We start from the raw sequence: 27,676 nt of genomic DNA, 5'->3' as shown, positions 1-27,676 counted from the left end.
TTTAATCGTATCAATTCGAAACCACGCCGGTCGCGATCTATAATATAATATATGTATTATACATAATATATACATCGGTCCCCAATTTCCTGATCCCGTTTCACGCTGTGGTCACGCAATCGCCTCCTCTATCGTAAATAATATTAGATCGAACGCTTGATTTACAAATTTTTAATTTTTTACAACGTATTGTGATTGACAAAAGATTTCTGTTCGCAGGCAACTGACTGCAGGATCAGCGATTATTCCATTATAATAACACATTATATTATTTAGTATTTTATTCTTCTATATAACATACACATCTGTTATCGTTAAGAAAACTTGGTTTTAATATATTATAGAGAAAAGATAAATTCACGTATGTGTGTTATATACAGAGAGATGTATAGATTTTAATATTTTATTAATTATATTTTTCTACATTCTACCATCTATAATCAAAACAAAAGCAATCTTCGTAGTTTGTTCTAATAATATTTTGTATAATTTTTCTGAATATAAATTAGGTACCTAAAATGTATTTCAGCGTCAATTTTATTTAATAAAGAATGTTCACCATTAAACTTGAAAATATATTATTGTACTGTAAATAGAGACGAATTTATTTTTTAAACAAATCTAATAGGTATTGGACACATACGTTGTATAGTATAGTTAAAATGTACTTCGTACACTTTGCCACTACCCATATAAATATAATTGTTTATTTTAGGTATTATATAATATAATATTATGTAACATAAAACATCAAACATTTGATTATCATCCTCTATATTCTCTATTGGAAGATGAATACTCCATCATATACGGCTCCGGTGTAATGAATATTCTATAACATCATAGGTACTATTTTCACATTTAGTTGAATATTCGGTTCGAACATTTAAGTGTAACACAATACGTTTTTCGTAAAATAATACTCGTACACTGTCCGTCAAAATATGATTCATCTTTATCGACAACATATCTTTGAAGTACATAGGTAGTATTACGATGTTCGACTGAAAATTGTATTGTATATATTTTATATATTTCTGTTTATTATATTATCGCCGGTATTTGGTATAGTATTTCTACATTTTACTTAAAATATGTCCCTACACTCGTCGTGTACACAATATAACATGTAACATAATGATTATTGAGAGAAGGAGGGAGGGAGTACCTATACTATGTAGAATTTAATGGGAACGTATTTTTTATTTTTTTTAAATCTAAAATTTAGCTTGACATTTGGCATCAAAAAATATCTATAATTTGCAGACAATATTATAACGTGATTGAAAGATGTTTAGGTCATTTGAACATGGCTTATAATACACGTGTAGCGTAGTTGTCCGGACCATCATGAGAATTGTTTTATAAAATTTTAATCGCTGTCTGTAAGATACCCAGTCTCGACAAAAATACAAATTGTAGGTACTTAGTTAAGCAAACACATCCTTCAGTGCACATCCGACTTCTCTCCCTCTTTCTCATCCACAATAAATATAACATGCGGATAATATATTATTATACATTATTCCTACGTATATAATACTATATATAGATTGTTATACATGTTTACAATATGCACAGCGTATAATATTATGTATAATGTAAATGTATATGTAATATTATGTGTGTAACTACACAGACTTTGAGAATCGACCAGAGGTAATTTCGCTCCGTTCGGCGATTTAGAACAAGGCGAACACTGTTCGTCTGAGTGCACTCGGTCGCACAATCGCACTCCACCGTCGTAGCCACCGCCGCCCCTATATTACATACAATATATTATACTCGTGTATGTATCTAATATATGTTATGTATATATATATATATATATATATATAAATATTGTCACAGATTTTATTGTCGCACACGCGTCACACGCCTCACGAGTCATTATATTACTCGTATATACGTGTGACGGATCAATGGACGTTGCACGTACGCAGAAATCTGCTCTCCGACACATTGTTTTCTCTCCCCGAAACTGTGTTGCCAATATTATAATATCGTACAACAGTGCACATCAGACGCATGCGTACTTGCGCATGTGTGTGTCTATATTGTTACACTATTACAATGGCCGAGTTACTTCTGTCTGCTGCTTAGGTAGATTTTAAGTTAATAATTAATGTGATACAATCAGGCGATGATACATGATCATACCTCATCAGTCATCATATATGGTGGAACGACTGTATTGCGAGTACATTATTGTGTTTTCTAGAAGACCAAAATGTATGACCTGAGGTGGTCCTAATATAATATTAAATTATAATTTGGCTTCGTTGTAATGGAAATAATTTTTTGGATATAATACTATAATATATAACGTCAAAAACTAATCTGTTACCGATGTAATATAATATTTATAGACATACGACATTGTCGCACATTATATTAATATATAAAAACAAAACAATATTCCTCTATGAAATATCTACTAAAAATTGAAAATAGATAAATCTGTTTATTAAGAATAATGTACTAATATGTAAAGTATATAGGTATTATGACTTAAGCATTTTGACATAAGTAGTAATTAGTGTGTTTGCCAAGTTCAAGATAGATTAAAAATTATCTGAATTCCCTGACGCATGGTGGCTAAAATTAGAAAAAATAAAAATCTGTTTTTTCTTGATAAAAAAAAAAAATAAAAGCAAAATAATGTGACAAATAACTAATTGGTAAAAAATAAAACCACCGTATTGCTTACATTACTAAATTTATATTTGCATTTTATAAGAATCTGCAAATTCTAATAAATGATGATAGTCTTCTTCTTTGGCTATTAATATTAAGTCTATTATTCGTTGTGATATGTGCAGACTATTCTGACAAACTACATAATATAGGTAGGTACGTTCTCCTATTTTTATCACTAAAATTGTACATAGCTTCATAATCCGTTGTGGGAACTGAAAAAAAATAAAAAGTATGATAAGTAAACGTTTATTTTGATTTCGTACGTCCATCGTAATTATCAGCTCTAATCACATTAATGTTTTTTTTTTTGTTTTAATTTATTTACTACCTACCTATACAGTAAATTGTTTTAATAATTTATACGTTGTTTTAAACACTAACTGCTGTGCGCTATAAAACCATCTAATCTGCCACTATATTATTTGCAATATAATACATATTAGGTATACAGTGTCCCACAAAGATCTGACATTCTGACAAATGAAATAACTTTTGTTCTAATCAATATTTTTTTAAAAATTTCTATTAAATATAATTCATAGAAACTTGTGCTACATTTTTAGATTTACAGATATAGACATTTTTTATTTTTTAATACTGAAAATTGAAATTTGACTGATGTTTAGAAAAATGTATATGGTAAAAATACTTATTTAAGTCAAATGGATGATTTTTTACAATTTTTTTAAATATCAATATTTTCGTTAAATAAATTACGATCTAGTTTATGTTAGAAACCTTGTAATTTCAAATAATAATAAAATTTTTTTTAAATATTTTATAAGAACATTTTTAAATAAGTGCATGTTAAAATCTAATTATTTTTTTTATTGTATTTATTTTAATAATATGTGATTATACATTATAAATTACTATAATTTACCTAACGAAAATATTGATAATTCAAAAATTTTTATCAATTTTTAAGTTTTTTATTTTCAATATTAAAAAATAAAAAATGTATTCTAAAAATGTAGCGTAAGTGTCAATGGATTATATTTAAAAGAAATTTTTAAAAAATATTGATTAGAACAAAAGTTATTTCATTCGTCAGAATGTCAGATCTCTTTGGGACACCCTGTATTATATATTATAAATTTATGCTTCTGTCAAAACTTTCCCCATGTTGCATAGATACTATTCTATATACGAGAAACATTATACGATCGGGATTTTATTATAACGATTCGATTTCAAACACATTTCCGTTTATATAATAATGTATAATATATGTATATAAGTGCGTATTGCCTATATTATGCATCATATTATTTCAACGACATTTTTTCCACAAAAAGGGAGGGTACACGCAATATCAATTAGGTTTATTTTCGACTGCATGCCTAATTCTATGTTATAAAATAATTATGAAAACGTATTAATTTTTAATCATGAAAAAGACCTCATCAAGAAACTCTCTACTGCGGTTTTACAGGCGAAAAAAAAACAATTTGAACGGAAAACGTTCGTCTCTAGAGCCATATATATATATATATATATATATTATATATATTATATAATATGTACGAAGCCGCTGCCCGGAGGCAGTAAAATGGTGGTCTTTCGTTGTTAATTTTCGCTGAACTCGCGGCCGCCCCACTGTTGAAGCTCGTTACCTCTCCTTTACCACTGCCGGCGGATACACGACCTCGTATATTACACTTGTTATTTAACTGTCACGCTTATATATTATATGTATATATATATATATATAAGTACAATGTACATCCCTGCCTGCCGGGTCCACGTTGTTTTTATCCCGAAGGATTTATGTCTCCGCTGTCACTGGCAATTCACCCCGTGTTTATATATATATATATACTATATATTCAACGTATACAACCCCCGCCACTACACAACTCACCACCCCACCGTCGATTGGTTGTCGCGGCGACACGACGCGCGCGAGCTCGCAAAAAGCGGAGTGGAGAGGACAACTCGCGTGGAGACTTACGCAGTCGTTTACGTAACGCAATTACACTTAACGAGTACGACGCGTTTCACGGTCCAAAAACCTTTAGTCTTTCGGGGCACCCTCTACGTATATATACATATATATATATATATATATATATATATATATATATATATATATATATGAAAACCAGTATCATATAGTAATATATATATATATCATATATAAACTCACTATCCTTCACTCTTCTCTCGTGTATATAATATATATATATATGAGTAATTCTTTTTTCCCTCCCTCACGCGTTTGGCTTAGGGTACATAGCGCCTCCAAGCGCGTCTCTCCGACTAGAATGTTGCAGCGTATCCACATACCCCCCTGCGGAAGTCGTGTCGTAACCTGATTAAAATGTTCGTTAAACCTGACGACCATCGTGACAGTATATATAGTTCCGAATTCTACTGTTTTAATTAACTCGCATGTCGGCGAGTCAACCCACCCGAGTCGAATGTTAATAATACAATTCTGTTACTATCATCTTTTACCGAGTAGGTTAGCAAGCGGAAATGACCACGCATGAACAACATTTTCGTATATCGGTTGTTGAAATATTGTTTTTTTTTTTTAATTTTATTTAACAATAAATAGCTTTGTACATATTATAATTTATAATCGAAGAATTTAAACTTTATACAACAAACTGGTAATGGAGGTTCAAGATTCTGATTTCTAGAGACTTTGCAAATTGAAATCTCTAAACAATAATATGTTATTTGGCAAAATACTGGTCTAGCGTAGTGCCAGGTCTGCATGCGTCTCTTCAGGTTTGTTGGTGTGCAGCTAGCGTACCTTCGCCGGGCTACGCGTAATAATAATATGAATAATAAAAAAAAAAATAATACAGACGAATAAAAGAAACTCTGGTTATCAGTAGAGCTGAAAAACAAACAAATATTCTCCATCCCCCTTTTCTTTTACTTTTAATTTAAAAAAGCTCGCAATTACTGCACATAAAACAACTAGAAAATATTGCAGTGTGCGCGCAACAACCCCACTGTTTCCTCTTTATTTTTTCTAAACGCTTTCCTTTAGCGCAAAATGTTTGTTTTATTATGTTTGCTCAATGACTTGGCCAGCCAATACTTCATTATACGGCGGCGGTGGCAGCGGTCGATGCCACCCTTCGGCCTGTCCCACCTCCGTCGCATTTGTCCAAATTAACACACCGATTTGCGCACGGACAATGCATGCAGACTGATTAAAACAAATTTTTTTCCTCCTCCCACCACCGTCGTCGTAGCGATTTCTCCAGTCGACCGCGTCTCTTCATTCTGTGTGCACAACCTATATGTATATATTATAACACGCATGTTTACACGCGATAATCAAAACGTACGCACGTTGAATATAATACACGACTGAGCGTAACAATAATAATAATAATTGCACTCGATGACGATGATAATAATAATAATAATAATAATAATAATAATAATAACAATAACCCAGAACATTGACACGAAAATTAAATTTAAAAACCCATATATACATACAGTGTTAGATGTTTTGGACGGGTCACGTGATTCCTGCAGCGTTCATCAAGTAACTGCAGTTGGTATATTAATATAATGTCACAGGTTATTAGTCATCGAAACAAGATTTATAAAATGTATGATATAACTGAGCTAAATTAACATATTAATATTATTATGGTATAAGACAAATGTAACAAAGGGTTTTATCGATTTTCTCTACGACTATTATTTTTTATACGACACAAATAACTTGAGACAATTTCAACTAATTTCTGATCGGGATCAAGTCCCACGCATCAATCAAAATGTAACGAATCGCAAAATAATAAATGTTAAGTTTGACATCTACCTGTTTGAACCTTTTAGAGAGAATAATTTCGGAAAGGTTAATTTTATTTCTACTTCCAGGCCGTATTGCCAATTATTGTTAGCCGATTTCCCAAAAGTACACTCCATAAGTCGGCTGTAATATAAGAAACTAAAATCATGTCATCATATTGTCTTAAATGTTACAATGTGTTTTACAGGTGTCGTCCATCAACCGGGTGCTGAGGAACTTGGCCGCACAAAAGGAACACCAGGCCTCGTCGACGCACCAGCCGGGCGGTGGAAATGGCCTGAGCGGCGGTGGCGGCATCGGTGGCGGCGGAGGTGGCGCGGCAGAGTCTGTGTACGACAAGCTCCGCATGTTCAACGGACAAACGGGTTGGCCGTGGTACGCAGCACCACCACCACCACCACCACCATCGTCGGGCGGCCCACCCGTGCACGGCGGCGCGCCGTCACCGCACCACCCGGCACTGGTCGGCTCGGCTGGCCACCATCCGGGAAATCCAGCGGCCGCTTCTCTGGCCACGGCTACCACGGCGTCACTCACCACCGTGTCCAGAGATGATATCCAGAGGAGAGGTGAGCATCACCGGAAAATATTGGTCTATTTTATTTGTATTTTCCCTAATGCGAGACGAATTTTCTTTATTATTATATCGTTTGAATTTAGTGTTTTAAAAAAAAAAATCTCTTCCAATTAAATCTTAAGCAAGCTTAGGGTATATAACGTATTAGTTGTTACAGACTTACAGTTAAATAACGATTTTACAAAGACATTGATTTACTCTTAAGTTCATTATTGTTTATGTCGACTCGTATATTCACATTTTTGTATTCTGAATATATATCTTAAAGTATCATTTATACAATTGAAATGTATGCATAACATTTATATTATATCGACTGAGAATATAATTATGGTTTACGTTAAAAGAAATAATTACGAGCATGTATAACAGAGTTTATTAGAGTTTGCGAGTTATTGTTGATCAGCTTCTCTTTTCACCCCTTCCAAGTCTTAACTGAACTCTGCAAGCTTCACTGATGAAATTGTTTTTATTTAAGGTACGGTTATTGTTTTTATTATATCGCGGAAATTTCAGCATTCAGCAACTTGATGAATAAACAGTAGTTTACGTGTATATATATTTTATTATATATATGTATTGTCAAAAAAACTTTTAAATAAAGTTTTTTCTTCATTTACTCTCGCGATATTAATGCAATAATTTATTGTTTTAAAATAATTTATACATTAATTAGTAAATACAGAATGTATACACTCTACGAGTGTACACACAATCTGCATTTGTAGTTATTGATTTATTTATATTAAAAACTAATCGAGTTATGCAAAATTTAGTATGGAATAATACGATTACACTTCACACGATTATACACCATCATAAAATCTTATTGTTGTTGAACTTATAATATATTATATAGGTACCCATTTTATAATAAAAATACTGTCCTAGTGACTGGGCGAGAGAATGACATTTATCGAAAAAATATTATAATAGGTATAGCGAGAAGCAATTAACTTTAGCAAATAAAACTTAAAAATATTTCTCTCTATTTTTTCTCAATATTTCCATTATTCCGTTAGTATGCATATACAATTTAAATCTACTTTTTAAAAGAGGAATTCCACGCGCAATTATATACGCTGTGTTTAACATGCTTTTTTAACACGTAAAAGGACAACACACACACAGACGAATCAACCTTTGAAACATAATATTATATCGTGGCCCCTTCTTTAAATTACTGTTTTTTTTCCCATGAAGTAATTTAAGAGCATAAAATATATATTACTTTATAGCTTATACTCAAACCGAATATAAAGCATAAGCCTCGAGGTACATAATAATAAATAATATACAACATTTTTTTGTGAATTATATTTACCTTCATGTTTTTAACGAGTAAAAATACTTATTTTAATTTAAATGCACTTTTAAGACTTATATAAAAGTGAAATTTTAATAATAATTAATTTAATAAACAATCCCATTTGTAATAAATGTATTAAAACGTATCAATGTATAACTTTTTCAATTCGTGTAAATTACATTTATTTTGTGATGTACAGCATTTTCTGTGTACAATTTATTGTTGCATTACATAATATTATGCATAGTAAGTTGTTTTGTATGTTTGGTTGCCTATACAAAAAGCAGTAACGGCCCAATAATAATTGTATAATTTCGGAATAAAAAGGATAATCTGGAATTCTGGAATGGTACAAAATACAAATTTATCACATATTATTAAAATATTATTAACATATATAAATAAAATAAAATCTTTCGGCCGTGGTTCAAAACTTTGATTTAGATTTCATTTGAAATGGTGTCTCTGTAATCATGGTCCTCGGGTGCTCTGTTATCAATTATTATTCTCAACCTATTAGGAATTATTTTATTTTTAAGACCAAACAATAAGAGTATTACAAAGTATAATATACAACATTTTACGATTATTGTTGTAGGATTTCCCCAAGACCTTCGCCAATTATTTCTATCTTTGCATAGGTGTCCGTTATACAGAGGTTTCCGGGTGAAAGCGTCCCGTACCTACATAATAATAAATTTAACAATAATAATAACAAAATAAAAATAAAATTTGGCCGCGGGCCGATTCTTTTGTTTTGGCGAGCGCGCGAGTTCGACGGTGGCGGGCCACCCTCGTCGTATAGACCGATCGAAATCCGGTTACGCGCGTCGGCCGCCGATTTTCCGGGAACAGCGAGGGAGCCCGCACCACCGACCCTCCGGCCGACCACCAAACCGCCACCGTCGCTAGTCCCTCTTCTGCAACTGTGCAATACGCGCCGACTGCAGCAGCTGCGGCGCCCTATCGCCGTCGCCACAACGGGACGACTAACGGGTGTTGGTGGTGGAGAAGGGGTGGGTGGGCAGGTCTTCCGGACCGGCGCGCAACCGCCACCACTGCCTGCCGACCAGTCGTTGGTCCCCTCGAGAGTTCCGATAGGCCCGCACCGGACCGCCCTTCCACCGTCCCTTCGACCAGGGTCGCCGATGCCGTGAGGGTTATTTCACGCAACTCACGCACACCCAAGCGGTTACACGTGTGCCCGCACCCTTCACACACGCACACAAACGATTGATCGCGTTGCCCGCTATGTAACCCGCCTATATGTGTACCTCACCTTTATATATATATATTATAATTATGTACCCTCCACTGGCAGATCGCGCGAGAGCCGATCAAAATCGAAAGCGGAACAAAACGCCTATGAAACCCGTGTAAAGGCACCCAATATATATTATGTTATTATTATTATTATGATGATGCGTATCACGTGTACACACAAAACTATAATATTATAATGTAACAGTAATGTCATAATGCCTAATATATTGATTTATTGCTGACGGCAGGTTCAACGTTTTTTGATAAGATTTAGTTTATTTTAATTACTGTCTAACTCTATAACTATGATGGCCGAAAACCGCTTCAATATAATGTTATATACTCAGGGATCCGTTCCCAATGGGAAGTATAACATTTCTCGTAACATAATATGAATATGACTATTATTTATAAAAGTACCTATTCGATATAAATACATAGCTACAAGTGTACAATAACACATTCTATTATATATTTATTAGTTATTAGGTTCCCGAATTCCCGATTACCGTGTGTTTTTTCAAAGAATTTAGCTGAATTCGAATTGGCGTGTTTCAGCTGCTGAATTAGCACCGGAGAGCACGTCCGATGGCAACTCGGAGCACAATTCGTCGGCGGATGACGATTCGCAACTAAGACTTAGACTGAAAAGGAAACTGCAAAGAAACAGGACTAGTTTCACCAACGACCAAATAGACAGCTTAGAAAAAGGTTAGTTATAGGTGGTCAACATACGTATAGAACACAAAAAAATCGTTAATCATCATATCATCATATATCGTTAAATTTGTGAACCACAATATATATCTCAAAATCTGAATTTAACAACAATTGAATCAATGGTACTTTTTCAGCAACCGACCGAATTTCGTTTTCTTGATAATCCTACATATGCCTAATATTATAAATTTGAAAGTTAGAACGGATTCGGGATTTTTGTTTAAAAGTTTATCATCATCCTTGGTGATCCATATATTTTCGGTATATTTAAAGTATTTAAATACCATACTACAGTGCATCATATATAGCAGTCTTTATTATTATGTATTATAATATTGCATATTATATATATATTTCAAAAAGTAATTGAATTTTTTTTCTGAGGTTGTAGTTTCTCGTGTGTACAAAATTAATCAATCATCTACCCTTGTCGGTGTCGACGATATATACAAACTATAAGACTATTGAGTTTTTGTTGTTGTTGTTGTCAAGCACAATATATGTAATTTGAACGTTACCGTTAATTATTCGTAAGTTCAACCAACATTAGTCAACCAAGCTAACAATGTAGTGTTAACACATTGCCGCTGTCTTATTAATTTCAATCTATACAGTGTTTAAACTAAATTGTAATGCTTCTTGTCTTAAACTTCCTTCAGTGCTAAATCGATCAATGTCGTTTGACAATGCAATACATTTATTCAGTTAACAACTACTAGTCTCAATTTCGAGTATAGAGTATAGTAAGGTTTAAACAAAATCTCTGATGGTTATTGACTATTGACTAGACCTATATATGTTTTATAATAACATACAAAATAATTTTAATTTTAATTACCTATAAATCAATGTTTAATAATCATGATTGAAATATGCGAAGTTATTGCATATTTATCCTTTCTCAATCAAATATTTGATGACAAAAACAAAAATGGCAGCGTGTAGGGAGCCAATAATAATTTTTTTTTATTGAATTTAAAAACATGAACAGTAAAGGTTATTAGTTTTTTGTTTAATACATAATATGAGTGATTTCTAGAACTAAAATTATACAATCAATATGGTGTTAATTTTGTGTGATTTCCACTAACATTAATATTATGGTTATCGTTAGCAGAAAGCTTAAATTGTATGGTATAGGGAGGTTTTTCCTAACAAAGCTAACAAATTTGCGATGTTTTCGATGCCTGGTCCTAATGCTTCATTCATGTTGGTTGGAATGTTATGAGACATATTATACTGATTCTAACAAACACTATATCGTAACATAATATCACTTAAAGAACTTAAATGACAATAAATATATCTATGTATAGTATAATCACTTCACTAACAAGATATTCTAATTTGGGACATTTAGTGTATGTAGGCCTTGTTTAAGTTATAATTGTAATTTATGTAATTATTTGACTGAATTTCCATTAATAAAATCTTTTATAGGTACTATTTTGTCTATAAATGATTGGCCGGTCTCCTAAGTTAAGGTTATCTGTGTTAAGTTTTTTTTAGATTCTGAATGGAGCGATAAATTTATTGACTTTATGATTGAATGGTTATGTGTGTTATTTTTTACTGTAAAAAAATATCTAATATGTTTAATAATATTCATACTTACATTTTGAAAAGCTTATATAATAAGGCTCCACATTAACTGTTATTACTGGATGAAAAAAAAGAGAGTATAATTCCGCAAATATTTATTAGGAACGTCTGAAGTTTGTTTTAACAAAATATGTAATACTACGCGAGCGTACCATGTATTAAATTTATTTTTTATTTGGAAGTAATTCAAAAACAAATAAAACGCAAATACTTGAAATTGTTATTATGTTCAGATTATTATTTTTTACACATGGTGTAATTTTGATTCTTTATGGATACTATTGGTATTTTAATGTTTCATTATTAATCATAAAATTATAAAAAAAATTATACCTAGATCCTACATCCATATGTGCCTCGGCGGACATTTCGTTAGTCTATAAATATTTCTAATTAAAGTATAGTATAGGTACTCATAACTCAAAGCTAATAAGTGTCAAAGTATCTTAAAAGAAATAATACCTAATTGTTACTTGTCCGTTTTTTGGTTGAGTTATGATCATTGCTCACTTTATGTGCCTGAGCTGTGTGTATATATATAATATATATATAAATAATATAAATAATAAATGTAATCAAATTTATTCTGCTTTCAGAATTCGAGAGAACACATTATCCGGACGTGTTCGCCAGAGAGAGGCTGGCGGATAACATATCTCTTCCGGAAGCCAGAATTCAGGTAATACTAATAATCACTATAATATATCACTTGAATGTATATCTAACTATAATATGTATATTGTATATATATACTGCAATAACTATTGTAAATACTAGCTAAATAATAATTAATTTTAAGTCGAAACATGTTGAAACGATATGACTTGTATTTTACTAGGTAATATATAATTTTACCTATAACGTTCTATATAGGTACTTCATACTTTTCATCATTTTAATGTTCGAAAGTCGGAACGTATATAATTCGTCTTCGACTGCAGTGTTTCGTGTGTAATACTATAATATTGTATAAACCTATTCATTGTTACATAATCCGTGGTGGCGGGAACGAGTTGGTGAAAATATTATTCGTGGCGAGAATTTTCATGCTAGCGACAATGAAAACCACGGGCGATAGGGTGCGAGGTATTGATTTTGAAAAGAGGGGCATCCTCCCCGCACCAGGGCATTGTGCTTGTCCGCGTGTACGGGTATGTGCGCTCGTGGTTGGCTGCCGCCAGTCGCCGGTGCACCGCGGCGTGTATTATTTTACATTATATTATATGCGAATAACTGACATTCCGGTGGCGGCGTGCCGTAGGCGTGAGATGAATTTTCATCCCTTTATAAAAAAATAAAAGTAGCCTTTTTCCCCCTTCTTCAGGGTGTAGTGACGTGCGTGTAACAAGACGTCCGTGGAATAAAAAGAAAACTGCAGAAACTATTTGATCATATTATTATTATTATTATTATTATTATTATTACCTATACAAAATAACAAAATATATATGACGTGTATTATACGTAATAATATAATACGATGACGGTCGGTTTCTTCGATTTGCGCCGCGTAATTCTGTTTTAATACGACGACGGACACGGAAAACGTCTTCTTCTACAAAATATCACCTCTCCCCTTCGCTTCCACGTACGAGCACACACACTCAGGCAATTAAGTTACGACACGAGGACGGGTGTATATATAGGCCAGTTTGATTTTATTAGCGACGGGTATATTATACTCGTATATACGATAGATATTATTGCTATATTTATATACGTGCGTTTATGTATATATATATAATATATATATATAGTAAAAATAATCTGTTTGTGCCGAGCAATTGGGGACAGTTCAATTACCGAGAACGTGCCCTCGTCCTCTCCACCACCAGGACAATATAATATATATATATATATAGATAAACACTCACACATACGCTATATAGCTGTAATATACCTACTACATGTATTATAGCCGAACGCAGCAGCAGTCCCACGATCACCACCAGTTAGGAAATTGTCCTCTTCGCTGCCGGACATTGAGGGAGAAAAAAATAAAGAAAAAAAAGAAACTGATTAATCGCGGACCGCCCTCACAACGATAATAAAAACCCATATGTGTGAGTGTGTGTGTGTGTACCAGGGGGTGGACATAAATTTAACGAGCACAAAGGGACCGCCGGTTTTTAACTTCCCTCGCGTCGACAATAAATTCAATGACCGTCGCGCGCAACGAGCCTGTTGAACGTTTTGGTATAGGTAAAACATTAATAATAAATAATAATACTAACGACGAAGGAAAATAACCTAATTGACTGGACGATAAAATACTCGTTACGTTTGTCGTATAAAAATGATCCACAGTGAGTTCTGCTTAGTCCAAGTCCCAAGATTGCAAAATATGTTTATATTTTGTCATATTATATTATACTTTTATATTGGATAATGTTTATGCTTAGTATTTATGGGTTTATATCACTTATGTATCACTCATTGTTTTAATATTTTCGTAATGATTATTGCGAAATCTTCGTTTTATACTATAACACCATAAATGACATACCGTGTTTGTATTATACAATACCAATACACCTACTTATATATAGTTATTAAAACTGTATACAAGTATAAACCTATATACATATTATGATATCTAATAGTAAAGTTTATTGTTGGTACACACTATATATAGATCCGAAACGCGCTCGAAAGTCTGTGTATAATGAATGAATTATTAAAATATAAATCAGGCGCTATACGTTCCAAAATATTTAATTAGATCCGGAATAGTTTATGTATATTGACTTCGATATAAAATATTTATTATATTGTGAACTTTTCGAACTTTCGATATAAGGGAACATATAGGCAGCGTATGTACACATAGTATTGTACCTATTAATATATTATAATCCAGTAAAATATAGTTAAATGGGGTCCACGTGCACATTATAAGTCTTATATTATTTAACAGTAAAGATAACTCAGATTTCAACTTCAAAGGGGATAAAAATAAATTTGATACTTGTGTGGTTCGAGTTATATACCTCATATATAACTTGTCCAAAGAACAAGATTTTTTTTTAATTGCATAAATACGTACCTATAAATATTAGTATTTATAATAATATAATCAATGATTATAATATTGTTATAATCGAACTGAAGCAGGACACGAGTTAAAAGAACATCATCAACGACCCCTGGCGTTACACAGCAATCGTATTTACTATTTTTTATAAATGATACACCGCCGTATACCTCCTAATATATGTTTCTGTACATCAGTGGGTGGTACTAGACAGCGCAAACTATAATATATAATATATTATAAGGGGCGTTCGTCCGCAACATTAGCGGAATTGAATATTATGTAGGGCAACCGGTCATTAGCTAAATTAGAAACATACACACGAAACCCACCACCGCCTCCATAATAATATGCTCGTCGTAGTTTTCACGGGCCGGTGCGTTTGGTGAATGGTCGTACAGTCGAAACGGAATCCGTCAATCCATATGTACGGGGCGCACGCTATACATACATTCGTAATAAATCCTAATGGAAACATAAACGATCCGATCCCCACGCGCAGAAAAAAAAGCAAAAACATATGTATATACGACAACCGTAAATCATCCGAAAATAAACAGATACAGAAAGAACAACGCATGTACGTTCGCCAAGACGCATATACACATAATATATCATATGTATTGTATATGTTATATATATATGATGCCACGATGGTTTATCGCGTTGACTATTAACCTAATGAAACTTATACCATATTAGGAAAATATAAATCGTTTATTTTTCGGAATCGATTCATCCCTGGTGAATGGCTTAACATATTCGAATGTATAGAAATCGCTGAAAACTAGTGGCAAAACATGGAACAGTAGCAGACTGTGTATAGTTACGCCAATTTAATAAAAACATTTCAATCATGTTAATAATAATACGTATATACAATATATAGTATTTACTTAAATGTACATTTTATTTGTTTATTATAACCCGTCGGCATATAAAATAAAATCTATGATTGCATTTTTCGTACAGGTTTGGTTTAGCAATCGTCGAGCTAAATGGAGACGTGAAGAGAAATTGAGAAACCAGCGCAGAGGTGGAGGTGGTGGTGGAGGAGGTGGAGGACTTGACCAGCAAAACGGTACACCAGCTGCACTTTCTTCGTCATCCGCGTCCGTAAGTCCACCGGCCGGCGCCACGTCGAATGTGGTCGGTGGTAGTGGCGGCGGGGGTGGTGGCGGCGGTCACAACAACCGGCTGGCGTCGATCCAAGCGGCTGGTTTCAACCACATGTACCAATCCATCTCTCAACCAATCGCTACCATGCCCACCGACAATTATGGGTAAGTCTTTACTTGCACAGCTTACTGATCTTACGGTAACTTCGAAATAAACTGAAATCGGGCAAACCAAAGATTTTTGAAGGAGGCAAAAATATAAATTTTCTTTTGAATTCAGTAACATAAAAAGCTCACTTTCCACATTAATTAATAATCACTTTTAAAAATATAAAATAACTTCTAATGTATTTAGGCTCCTCACATCATATTTTTGGCCCTGGTACAGAACTAAATCCGGGCCCTAAACATTTTTCTAATACAAATTGAAGTAATTATTTGCTTGAATACTGCGCCCCTCGAAAACCCGGGTCTCAGTACCGTGGAATGTGGATCCTTCTCACGCCCCCCCCCCCCCGCTTGTGAGTGTCTTGTTGGTATGTATATCTACTTGACTTAACCTGTGTACTACAAATTTTGTGTAATTCGTTAAGGTTTGAAAAAGACATCCAAATCCCAAATGAAAATTGTGATACGTCCTAATAGCTATCGGATATCTCATATATAAAATGTTTACTTGCAAATAATTTTGCAAATCTTTACTACACGTTGTTTAGTATAGGTACTTGCAGCGATTCTCACAATCTATTCACTGTTTTATATCGTATTTTTTAGTTCCATGTCCAGCATGGTGTCCGGCGGCCATCATCACCATCATCATCATCATCCGGCCAGCTCATACCCCTACATGTTCCATCACCCGCCACCAGACTCGCTGTATAACCATCCGGTATCGTCGTCACCACGTGTCCCTTGCCAACCCGCTCCAGCGCACTCGGTCAACGCCAACACGCATCCGGCGGCGTATCCCACTTCTACTCATCATGCGTCAAACACGTCACCCGGTGCTACGGGCACAGGTAATAATTTATAATTTGTATTATAATTATTAATTATCATTATTATCACGGGTAAGGTGGTGGATAAATTGTTTTTCCATCAATAAAAAAAGTTATAAGCACATATGATATATTGTTATGGTTAATGCAGTAGTTTGCAAAAGCTTAAAACACCTAATTACATTCTGCAAAATGTAAATTTCACACTTTTATGGGGTGTAAATATTCGAGAAACCTAATCGAACAACTCAAATCATTAGCACATGGACACTGTATGAAACATAAAAATCAATATTTATCGTAGGTAATAGTGTAAAACAATAATATACCTACAACCTACGCATCGTCGCATTATGTGTATGCTTTCAATAAAAATTCTATACAGGTTAACACTATAAAGTATATGCCCGTCGTAATATTGTAAATTAAAATGCCTTCGTTTGAATTATAGTCCGAAATATGTGAGAGTATCTAGCAATATAAATCGAGAGGCTCCGCTGCATTTTTTATTATTTATATTTTTAATATTATACATCATATATTATTTACATATTAGAAATTGCGTGTTTTCAGGCGTAATATCTGCCGGAGTATCTGTACCGGTGCAAATACCATTGAGCCAAGCGCCGGAACACACATACTGGTCGAGATTACAGTGAAAGGATGACGGTAACCGCTGATGATATTTATATTATGTACATTACGACGAACGTTTGAGTGATCTAATTTTTATTTTAATAAACACGAAAGATTTTTAACTGATGTTTGTACCAATGTATATGGGTACGTACATTGTATATATAATATTATATTACATTGTAAGATATTAAAATATTACGTAATAATATTGATATTACTGTATAAATAAATTGTTCATTATAATCTTATATTATAACCACATAAAAACTATACAAAACAATAAATATAATATATATAAATATTTATATTATATATTCATAAATATAATAGTAGAGAGGGATTTAGTCGTCAAATTTTGATTTTAATTCTAATACAGTTTTCTTTTATACTTTGTTTTAATTTCTCGCGTAGTCTTACTGTGTAACAATATTGGAGTCTCGCATGTCTCTAATAATAACATATTATTTTACGATAAATATATTCTATTGTAGCTAATAAAGGGATCGAATTTTTCTTTTCTTTGTTTAACTTGTACATTATACAATCTATATTTCTATCGCGACATGATCTCGCGATTGTTTACAAAAAATGTGTAAAAAATCTATATTATAAATAAATGAGAATCGTAAATAAATATTATACAACCATGATGACTTTGTTTATTATATATCTGTAATATAAACCTTATTTATTATTTATTACATATTATATATATTATGTATTACTTATACATCGCTAAATGATAACTTATTATAAATTATCAGCATAGACGCCGTCCTTATTTCTGGGATACAGCATAATGAGCTTTTCGTAGACTCTGTTTAGCTTTAATAACTTAATATATTGTACAGATATTATGATTCTCAGTGACAGAAAAAACTAAAAAAAAATTATAATCGATCCCAATGCTTCATTTTAGAATCATTGCTTTTATTTTTTGTACTTGGAAGAGAGCTACAAATAATATTTAGAGTATACAACTATTATGGAACACTATAGTGACTGTTTTTCAACCAGGACTGTTTTCGTGTTATGTCAAAAATTGACATTAATTCGATGAATATCGAAAATAACTGAAACTCGCAAGACTCTCAGAATTTTTTTATGGTCATGAAGTTTTATAATAGATCGTCATTTAACAAAATGCGAAACATGCGCGAATGGTATTATAATATACGAGTATCACTATAATACCATAAATGTTATATTATCAATAGCGCAATTTTTTATAGCAGGTTCCAGTTGTTTCTTCATCTCATAAGGTAATATTTATAACTAAATACTTTTGCGTATAAAATTAATGTGGTTCACCAAGCATGCTCATTGCACTTTCCGTTTTTTTTCAATCAGATATTTATAAGTTGTGAGTACCAACACTTCAAAAGTACACACAGTATATTGTGTTTATACCCCTGTGACGATACAAAACGTAATTTTTATAAGTAATATCCAACCTCTTTTGTTGTGCCTACTACCCATAGGTACCTATAAATATTGCAAAGCAGAAGATTTTTCGAAATATTTGATACATAGACATCTGCATCAAAATTTGAACGAGTAGCTTTTGAGATTTACCTACACACAATATACTATTTAATATTTATAAGTCACTGCTGCTGCAGTACTTAATCTTTGGTGGTTCTTATTAAGCCGGGTCCACACGATGATAGTTATATATCGCATAGTCGCTATCGTGATAGTAGCTATCAACTATCATGCATATGGTGCGAAAGTTGCATGTTCACGCAGCGATAATATTTGTTAGCACTATCGCGATAGCGACTTTTGCAAGAGTAGCTATCGTCGTGTGGACCCGGCTTTAATGACGGTTCAAAACAATTATTAAATGTATATTTATATATTAATCAAGTAAGTACCTTCATATTATTTCCAGGAGATTTTCAGAAAATAAAATAAAATCTTAATATAGGTTAATATAAGTATAATAAGTTTAAAGTTATATTTTACAAACCTATTGTTATCATTGACCTCTATCATCATTAGAAAGTAAATAATTTAAAAAATTCAAAATTACTCGCTACTTTTTGATTTAAAATTGCATCGTCATTCTTAAAAAAAAAACCATCAGGAAAAAGATATTGGTTCTCACTGGAAAAACTGAATTAAATATCGTTTCAGTACCTATGCGAGTAATGTGGGTACACAAACTTAAAGTGATGCCTTCCTCGAGTACCTATTTAAAGAAATACATAATTTGGGAAAAATTGGGGATGATTATGTTTGGTGGATCACCCTGTCTAATAATAGATACCTACTAGGTGGTGTTAATTTTAAAGTTTCACTGAGATTTGTGGTAAACTGTAAAAGTTATAGGTTTAGGAGCATTTCAAATGTATGTATAACTAGCTGAATATCCCGGCTTCACTTGTGTGCTGTTCCTTTTTTTTTGGTAAATCCTGTGTAGTATATATATATTACAGTGAAACCTCCATTAACGGACACCTTCAAATAACGGACGGAATTTTGGGAACGGTGAAATGTGTACTCACCGTATTTCCCCTCTTAATAGCAGACACCTCCAAAGCAGACGACATTTAAGCGACCGAGTGTCCGGTATTTAGAGGTTTCACTGTATATATTATACAGGGTGTCCCGCGAGAATTTACTCATTGCGATATCTCACGAAATAATGGAGATATCAAAATTCTGGTTTTATAATAAGATTCACAGGGATAAGAACTACAATTATTTCATATTAAAATTTATTTTAATGTTTTTGTAAAAAATTTAAAAAATATTTTTTTTTTATTTAATAATCTCCAAAAAAATTAAAGATAGCCATTTTGTAGTGTTTATTTTTCTGAAAATGATGACATTTCAAAATTTTATTTCCAATAATTTCCTGATTTTTGTTATTTTTTCTAGTTTTGATAAAATAAAATATGATTGTAAATGTATACCTATAACTATTAGGAACACGGAGAGTATTCGGCTGGCCGTAAGAGAATGCGCGCGGTGAGGCGGGTCATATGTTTGATAACATTATGGTGTTAAATAATTCACAATTTTTATCGAAACTAAAAAAAATATTAAAAATCAGGAAATTAATGAAAATAAAATTTTGAAACGTCAATATTTTCAGAAAAATAAACTCTACAAAATGGCTATCTTTAATTTTTTTGAAAATAATTAAATATAAAAGTATATTTTTTAACTTTTTTACCAAAACATTATAATAAATTAAAATATGAAACAATTGTAGTTCTTATCTCTGTGAGTTTTATTACAAATCCAGAATTTCGATATCACCATTATTTCGAGAGATATCGCAATGGGTAAATCCTCACGGGACACACTGTATGTATAGGATTATCTTGGTTTGAGTACATCTCATTTTTAGTGTAACTCGGTTCACAGATAAATCAGCATCAATGTATCTTGCTTTGTGAAATAATTTTACCTAGGTAAACAACCGAAAGTCACGAAATCTCTAAAAACCATCGGAAATTTTCAATTTGAGAAGTTTTTGTGAATATAAGCTATACCCATATATAACATACATTAGGTTTTAAGGTATAATTTCTTCATTAGATGCCATAAGCGTGACAATTTGATGCATTGCTTGTACCTGATCCATTGCTTGTACCTGATCCCCTGAAAGTGACCGATAGCAACTGTTTATGGGTAAACATAAAACAGTGCTTATAATTTCCACCGTGAATTTTAAGAACTCGGTTTTAACACTTCATTAAAATGCGAATATTAAAAAATTATATTTTATTGCACATTATAAGACCATTAGAGAAATCACTATTTCAAATTTCAAGTTAGTTTTGTAGTTTTTAAGATGTAGCAGTGAATGAGTGAGTGGATTAATATTGGGCTTATAATGACTTAATTAATTAATTATATATATATATAGTACATACATAACTATAACATCGAATAGTATATTCCGAGTTTTGGAATTATGTTTAGGTAATATACTAATATAATATAATAATTTGTATACTAAAACAATGATTCGACACATAATCAATAAACTAATTTAAACTTAGACGAGTTTCGTATTTGTTTACTATTTCAGCGGAATATTGTAGATCAATGATATTAATTTGAGTTCCGTATGGATAAATTAATAAAGTATGCAATTATTTTTTTAGTTTATTAATAAAATTGTTTCAATATACCAAGTATTCTTACAATGCTAATGAAATTCAATATCGGTACCTATTACCTATTGGTTTTGATGAATACACCACAACTGTTTGGTCTGTATGTTAGTGCCGGACATTGATTTTATAATATAGTATATTATCAAACCAATATTGGTACCTGATAGTTATTTAGATTGAGTGTCGTAAACAAATTATAATAATAACAGGTTTAAAATAATAAGTGTATGCAGCATTGAAAAAATAATAAAGCGTTATTTTAATTTATATTTTACAATAACGAATAATTTTAATATTAACTGTATATCTATATAACTGAAGCTTATAAAAGTTGAAAACTTCTAAGCACTGACTTAAAAAAGTAAAGCAGCGATTTGCTATTACTACTTCCATTGCCGATATGCAACAAATAAGGCAACAGATATAAGATTACATTTTTTTTTTTTACTTTATTTTAATACATACAATCTATTAATAAATTTTACGATAAGCATGTTTGAGAATAAATTTACATATATTGGCATAGTTGACATGATGAAGTGATCACCCAGTGGCAACACTTACTGGCTAGAGAGTTAGATAATATTAAATTTAACCATTAAAAACGTATGTAATGTTGTACCAAAGCCTAAAAGTCTTTAATTAACCGCGATTATTAATGTATTTATATCAAAAATCTAAAATTAAAATGCATACATTTCCTAATCAATATAATATAAAAATAGTAACTATTTAAAGTTTATTGCGTAATTAATAAAAAGTAATTATAAACATATACAATGATTGAATTCTTTACAATAATGAAAGGTAGAGAAGTCTGATTTCTGAAATTATTACATATTATACATTCTTAAAAACTAAAATTTTAAATCCATGTTTCCTTTTGTATTACTTATGGTGTATCATAATAAGTTACAAACTTCAATTTTTAAAATGAGAACTTCCTTTTCTACTGTAAATTATTTGCAGGTATTTTTGATTAATTTTGATGTATCTACATTAAAACTCAAAGACGTATAGTTATTGAGCTATTAACTTAGGGTATACAATATAATAGGTCTATGTTAATGGGTCATCCAATTTATATGCTTGTAAAACCATTTTTGAGGACTATATTATTTTTAGTATAAATATAAACTTTTGAAAAACAACTCGTTCGAATTAAAAATTAGATCAAAATTGTTTTATAAATAATGTGCAGTAGATAATAATGGCGGCTATAATTTGAAAAACATTAGTTTGTATTGTCAAACAGTAATTTGACATTCGATTCTCAAAAAGTAAAAAGATCTCGAAAAACTTAAATATATAGTATTTAAGAAGTATATTTAAAAATTCCGAAAGTCAAAATTTTAATAAATTAATTATTAAATGAAAAAATGTGGACGAGCTTGCATGGTGAATCGCTCTATATATAGGCACGGTATAATTAAATCATTTAGCAACATGTAGTAATGAAGAAAAATTATATGCGCCTGATAGTAAGGTAAAATATAAAGTTTTAATACTTTAATACTTTATAAGAATTAGCGTAAGCTTTTATATTATACCTTTTAGGTATATAGCTGTATATTGTATGCATGCTTATCGTTATAAAAAATATTTTTTCAGACCATTCGCTAAACTCATAAAAACTAAAAACTGCTATTATAAACTACTATTATTACGCATGTTAAACTCGAATATCAAACATACTCATTATACTCAACCTATAGATCTAGATTCTAAGAAAAATTGCATGGATTTGAAATAATAATTTTTACATACATTTAAAAATATAAAAATCAAAATTGAATAAATTGTGAGCACATTCATCATTAAAAGAAAAATTAGAGGTGAGAAACGAAAGCGCATGGTTAATCTGCATTCTGTATAATACTATAATGTCTTCTGCGCGACAAGCGAATAAAGCTTCTCCAGTATAATAATATGTAAGATAGACGATAGTAAAGTAATAAATCGATGAGAGTCGTCGGTATCATACGCTTGTATAGTATGAATTATGCAATGTATGAAAATTGTGACGTTACAAGAAAAGGTTTTTATCTGATTGGAAAAACTAAAAATAAAAATAAAACAAAACCTAAAGATCTACGAAACGAGGATTTTCAAACGCGCGCGCGCGGAAGAAGCGGCTAAAAGATACCGAACAAATGAAAAAATGCGAATATATGTCGAAAAGGGCTGACACAGGCATAAGAGGGATATTCCATAGGAACGGACGCCGATATATACAGATAACATAATAGTAATAAGCGATGTGTATGGTTATACGACGGAGTGTGGATATACGCAAAACAGTAAGAGGCTTAGGGAAGGGTGAAGGGTAAGACTGCAGCAGTAAAGAATAATAGGAAAATAATAAAAACAAAAAGGGGGCAGTGTTTACGTTTATAATAATAATATGTAACCGACCGATGGATATAAATACATATATATACATATATATAAACATTTTATGTATGACAGGGGCAGAAAATTTAAATATTTTTTTCTTTTATTTAACCATATACACTATATACATATCATTATTGTAAATTGTAATACTGAGGAAAGATACCATTGTGTTGAACCGTCGTTCGAAAACAATACCAAACGATACATTAGGTACATCTGACTAACTGAGTAAGTACAATGTACATAAACATAGTATATTAGTAAAAGCATATGTATAGTATGTTGTAGTGTTGTACAACAACAATGTTAGAGTATTATATATATATATATATATATATATATATATATTATATATATTACTGTTAGTGTAATAATACAAAGTTGTATTCCACTAAATACCGCAATGTACCTGACGTACGTAAAAAATCAATTCACACAGCAATTTTACAGTTTACAAGCATAACAGGCGTTATTGCTATAATGAAGGCACAATACAATATATTATATATATATAGACTGTATTGTAATCACATTGTGTCTCGTTTATATATAAAATGTATAATTATTTTTTTAATAATTGTCGTATAAAAAAATATTTTAAACTTATACGTTTTACTAAAAATATTTTATTCACAATGTTCGAACCTCCACATTTTTGTATAACCCAATGATGGGTATAGTATAGGTACTAGTAGTAAGCAAAGGTAAGGAGGATAATGAAAAAAATTAACCAGAATTATCAAGCTATAAAGTCAAAGTCGACGTTAAAAACGTTATAAGTTAATAATAAAAATAATATACATATTAACTCAATAAAAGACAGTACAACTTTACAGTTGATGTTGAGAAAAATATTAACTTACTAAATTAAAAAAAAATATAAATTTTTTTCCCGAATGACGACAAATATAAGAGCACATATAATGAAATCATTCAAATAGATAGGGCTAGAACCCGTTAACCCCCCCCCCCCCCCACCTGGATCCGCACCTGGTTTAGACAATTACACATTAACAAAGGAGGAAAGCGATCAATCAAAATTAATTTACTAATTAGCTTTAACAACAGTAAAGTTATTGATGGAAACCAAGAGAGAGGGTCACACACTCACACGTGCATAAACATTATTTTAACTTGACATGTTTTATTGTAATTGTTCAAATTAACTGGAAAAGGCCAAGTTGTTAAATATATTTTTTAACTACGGGTGTTTACATATAACTATATAAGACATAAGTTAATTTGAATATTAATCTAACATTAATATGTTAAAAATAAAATTATTTAGGTAACTATAAATTAAAAAGTTTAAACAATTATCTTTTTAGCTTAACTTTTGTTAATATATTACTGATGACTTCCTTTGCTAATAAGTAGGTAGATAATATATTTTTCGGATTTTTCTTCACAATTTTACAATATATATTATATTATTTAATTATCTACTAAATTTACGACAAATAAAAGTAAACAACATTTATAATTTGTTTGTCGGTGATAGGCCAGAAGGTAAGTACATTTAGATGACTATAAATAAGATAATATATTTAAATATTGTCGATCCAAATAAAGGTTCTTTATTTTGTATCTGTATTTTCTTTATTTCAGAGTTGTTAAATCAATTATGTTTCATTTTCAATATTATTGTTACATTAATAACCATAATGGTAGAGAACTAGAGAATGTTTTACAGATGACAGCAATAATATTTATTTAACTCAAGTCCAATAATACAATTAAGTAAAATAACTTAATTATTACTGTAAAGGTTATAATATCTCATATATAAATATGATATACCTACCTAATCTTAAATCAACAATAACCACAGCTATATATCGTAATAGACAATAATTATAAATTATAACACGCAAATAAATAAGTCATTAACACTCATTGACATTCGATTAATGTGAAATTAATTATTCTATCCTAAATTGAGTGTGGTTGTGTGGGTATGCTATATTTGTTAAAACTTAAAGTAATTGATTAAATGTTAGATAATATTATTTTAAGAAACATTTTTCATGTATTTATAATAATAATAATGTATGTAATAATAATAATAATGTATAATAATAATGTATGTAACAAATATTGATCTTTTAAATTATTATAGCTTTTAATGATTATATTATACATTAATATGATATATCTAAATGTTTAACGTATACTATTCATATTATTCTAAATTTCAATAGTCCGAATAGGTGTCATCATTCATCTAATGCAATTGCAATTAAATACATACATATATATAATATGTATAAACTTCTGTAAATCATATATCACCAATATTTGCTACTACATTATTTCCTTACAACCTGAAAGACAAAAAATTGGCTACTATATTCACAGTCACTGAACGTCGATGGCCTAAATTTGTGGTACCTGTATTTGGGAAATTATAGCTGGATTTGTACGAAAATATGACTTATGGCCGATTTTGTGATACCTGTGTACAAAAGTACATATTATATAATTATGTAAAATTTAATTACTATGATATTTTGTAAACACACTCCTCTCACACGCCCAGACGCCCAGTCATGTTCATTGTTTAAGTCCAGTTAACAAATTATGTTGCCATCGCCCGAAGGATTCGGATATGGTGACCTTTATTTATTTATAAAAATTAAATCGTCGTCCTGTGAAATGAGCTTAACATGCTCGTCACTGCTCACTCGTACAGTCGTACGTGGTAGATCGCCGGTCGCATACAACAAGTCAACAACGTTTGTCACTTCACTTTCACATCAACTTGCTGCAGTCACTCGTCACTGTTCGGGCGATGACGTGACCACGGTTACGTTTTATCGCCTAGTCGGCAACACTGCAGCTGTCATCGTTCCAAGCTGTGCCCGAAGCCTACACTGTAATATTGACGGTGGGGAGCAACATACGCCCGGTGTAGTCAGTGTCGCGGTGGCGGTGTTGCTGTGCCCGTACGAATTTATTATCACTATATCGCCTGCAGGACGTAAATCGTAGTATCATCATACAATAATATTGATACTGCGATAGTGGCCGCCGAACTCCCACTAGAATTAATAACAAAACGTTGGTGTCGGCGGACGGCCGTCTGTGTTTTCTGCACGGTTTATCGCATCCGTCTTTACTCTTCGATTATTGTCCACAAATAATTATCACCAATGACCAAAGTCCTGTTAACGCTTTATCACAATATCGTCGAGTTGCCCAAGTTTTCGTACACTTCTGTTATCGATTCCGCGACGGCGGCGGCGGTTCGAGCAATAGTAGTTGTAGCAGCAGCTGACCGACTGGGAGTGACACACCGCGCGCGCCCACCCCACCTGGTGTCGTACGCTCCTTGCGATCGATCGGCGGCGGCGCCCGTGTTTGTGTTATGGTCCGCTTACGGTGTGTGTGTGC

The 27,676-nt window shown here is 31.8% G+C and overlaps 1 protein-coding gene across 3 annotated transcripts in view; it reads left to right on the top strand.

Annotated features, from left to right (window-relative positions):
- The window catches only part of LOC107163459 (paired box protein Pax-6-like), a 46,945-nt gene extending 28,545 nt beyond the window's left edge, over positions 1–18,400 (top strand). For 2 of the 3 annotated variants that reach the window (XM_089225205.1, XM_089225206.1), the window contains 6 exons: positions 6,678–7,059; positions 10,198–10,350; positions 12,558–12,640; positions 15,968–16,278; positions 16,888–17,132; positions 17,685–18,400. In XM_089225205.1, the coding sequence (XP_089081331.1) occupies positions 6,678–7,059; positions 10,198–10,350; positions 12,558–12,640; positions 15,968–16,278; positions 16,888–17,132; positions 17,685–17,770 (1,260 nt within the window). In that variant the 3' untranslated portion in view covers positions 17,771–18,400. The remainder of the gene's footprint in view (positions 1–6,677; positions 7,060–10,197; positions 10,351–12,557; positions 12,641–15,967; positions 16,279–16,887; positions 17,133–17,684) is intronic. The other variant, XM_089225207.1, reaches the window with a different exon arrangement.
- Positions 18,401–27,676: the final 9,276 nt, after the last annotated feature.

This window comes from Diuraphis noxia, unplaced genomic scaffold (genome assembly GCF_037042655.1).
Source record: "Diuraphis noxia isolate RWA-SAM2 unplaced genomic scaffold, SU_Dnox_SAM2 contig0004, whole genome shotgun sequence".
NCBI lineage: Eukaryota > Metazoa > Arthropoda > Insecta > Hemiptera > Aphididae > Diuraphis > Diuraphis noxia.
This window is presented reverse-complemented; position numbering and strand designations above follow the sequence as displayed.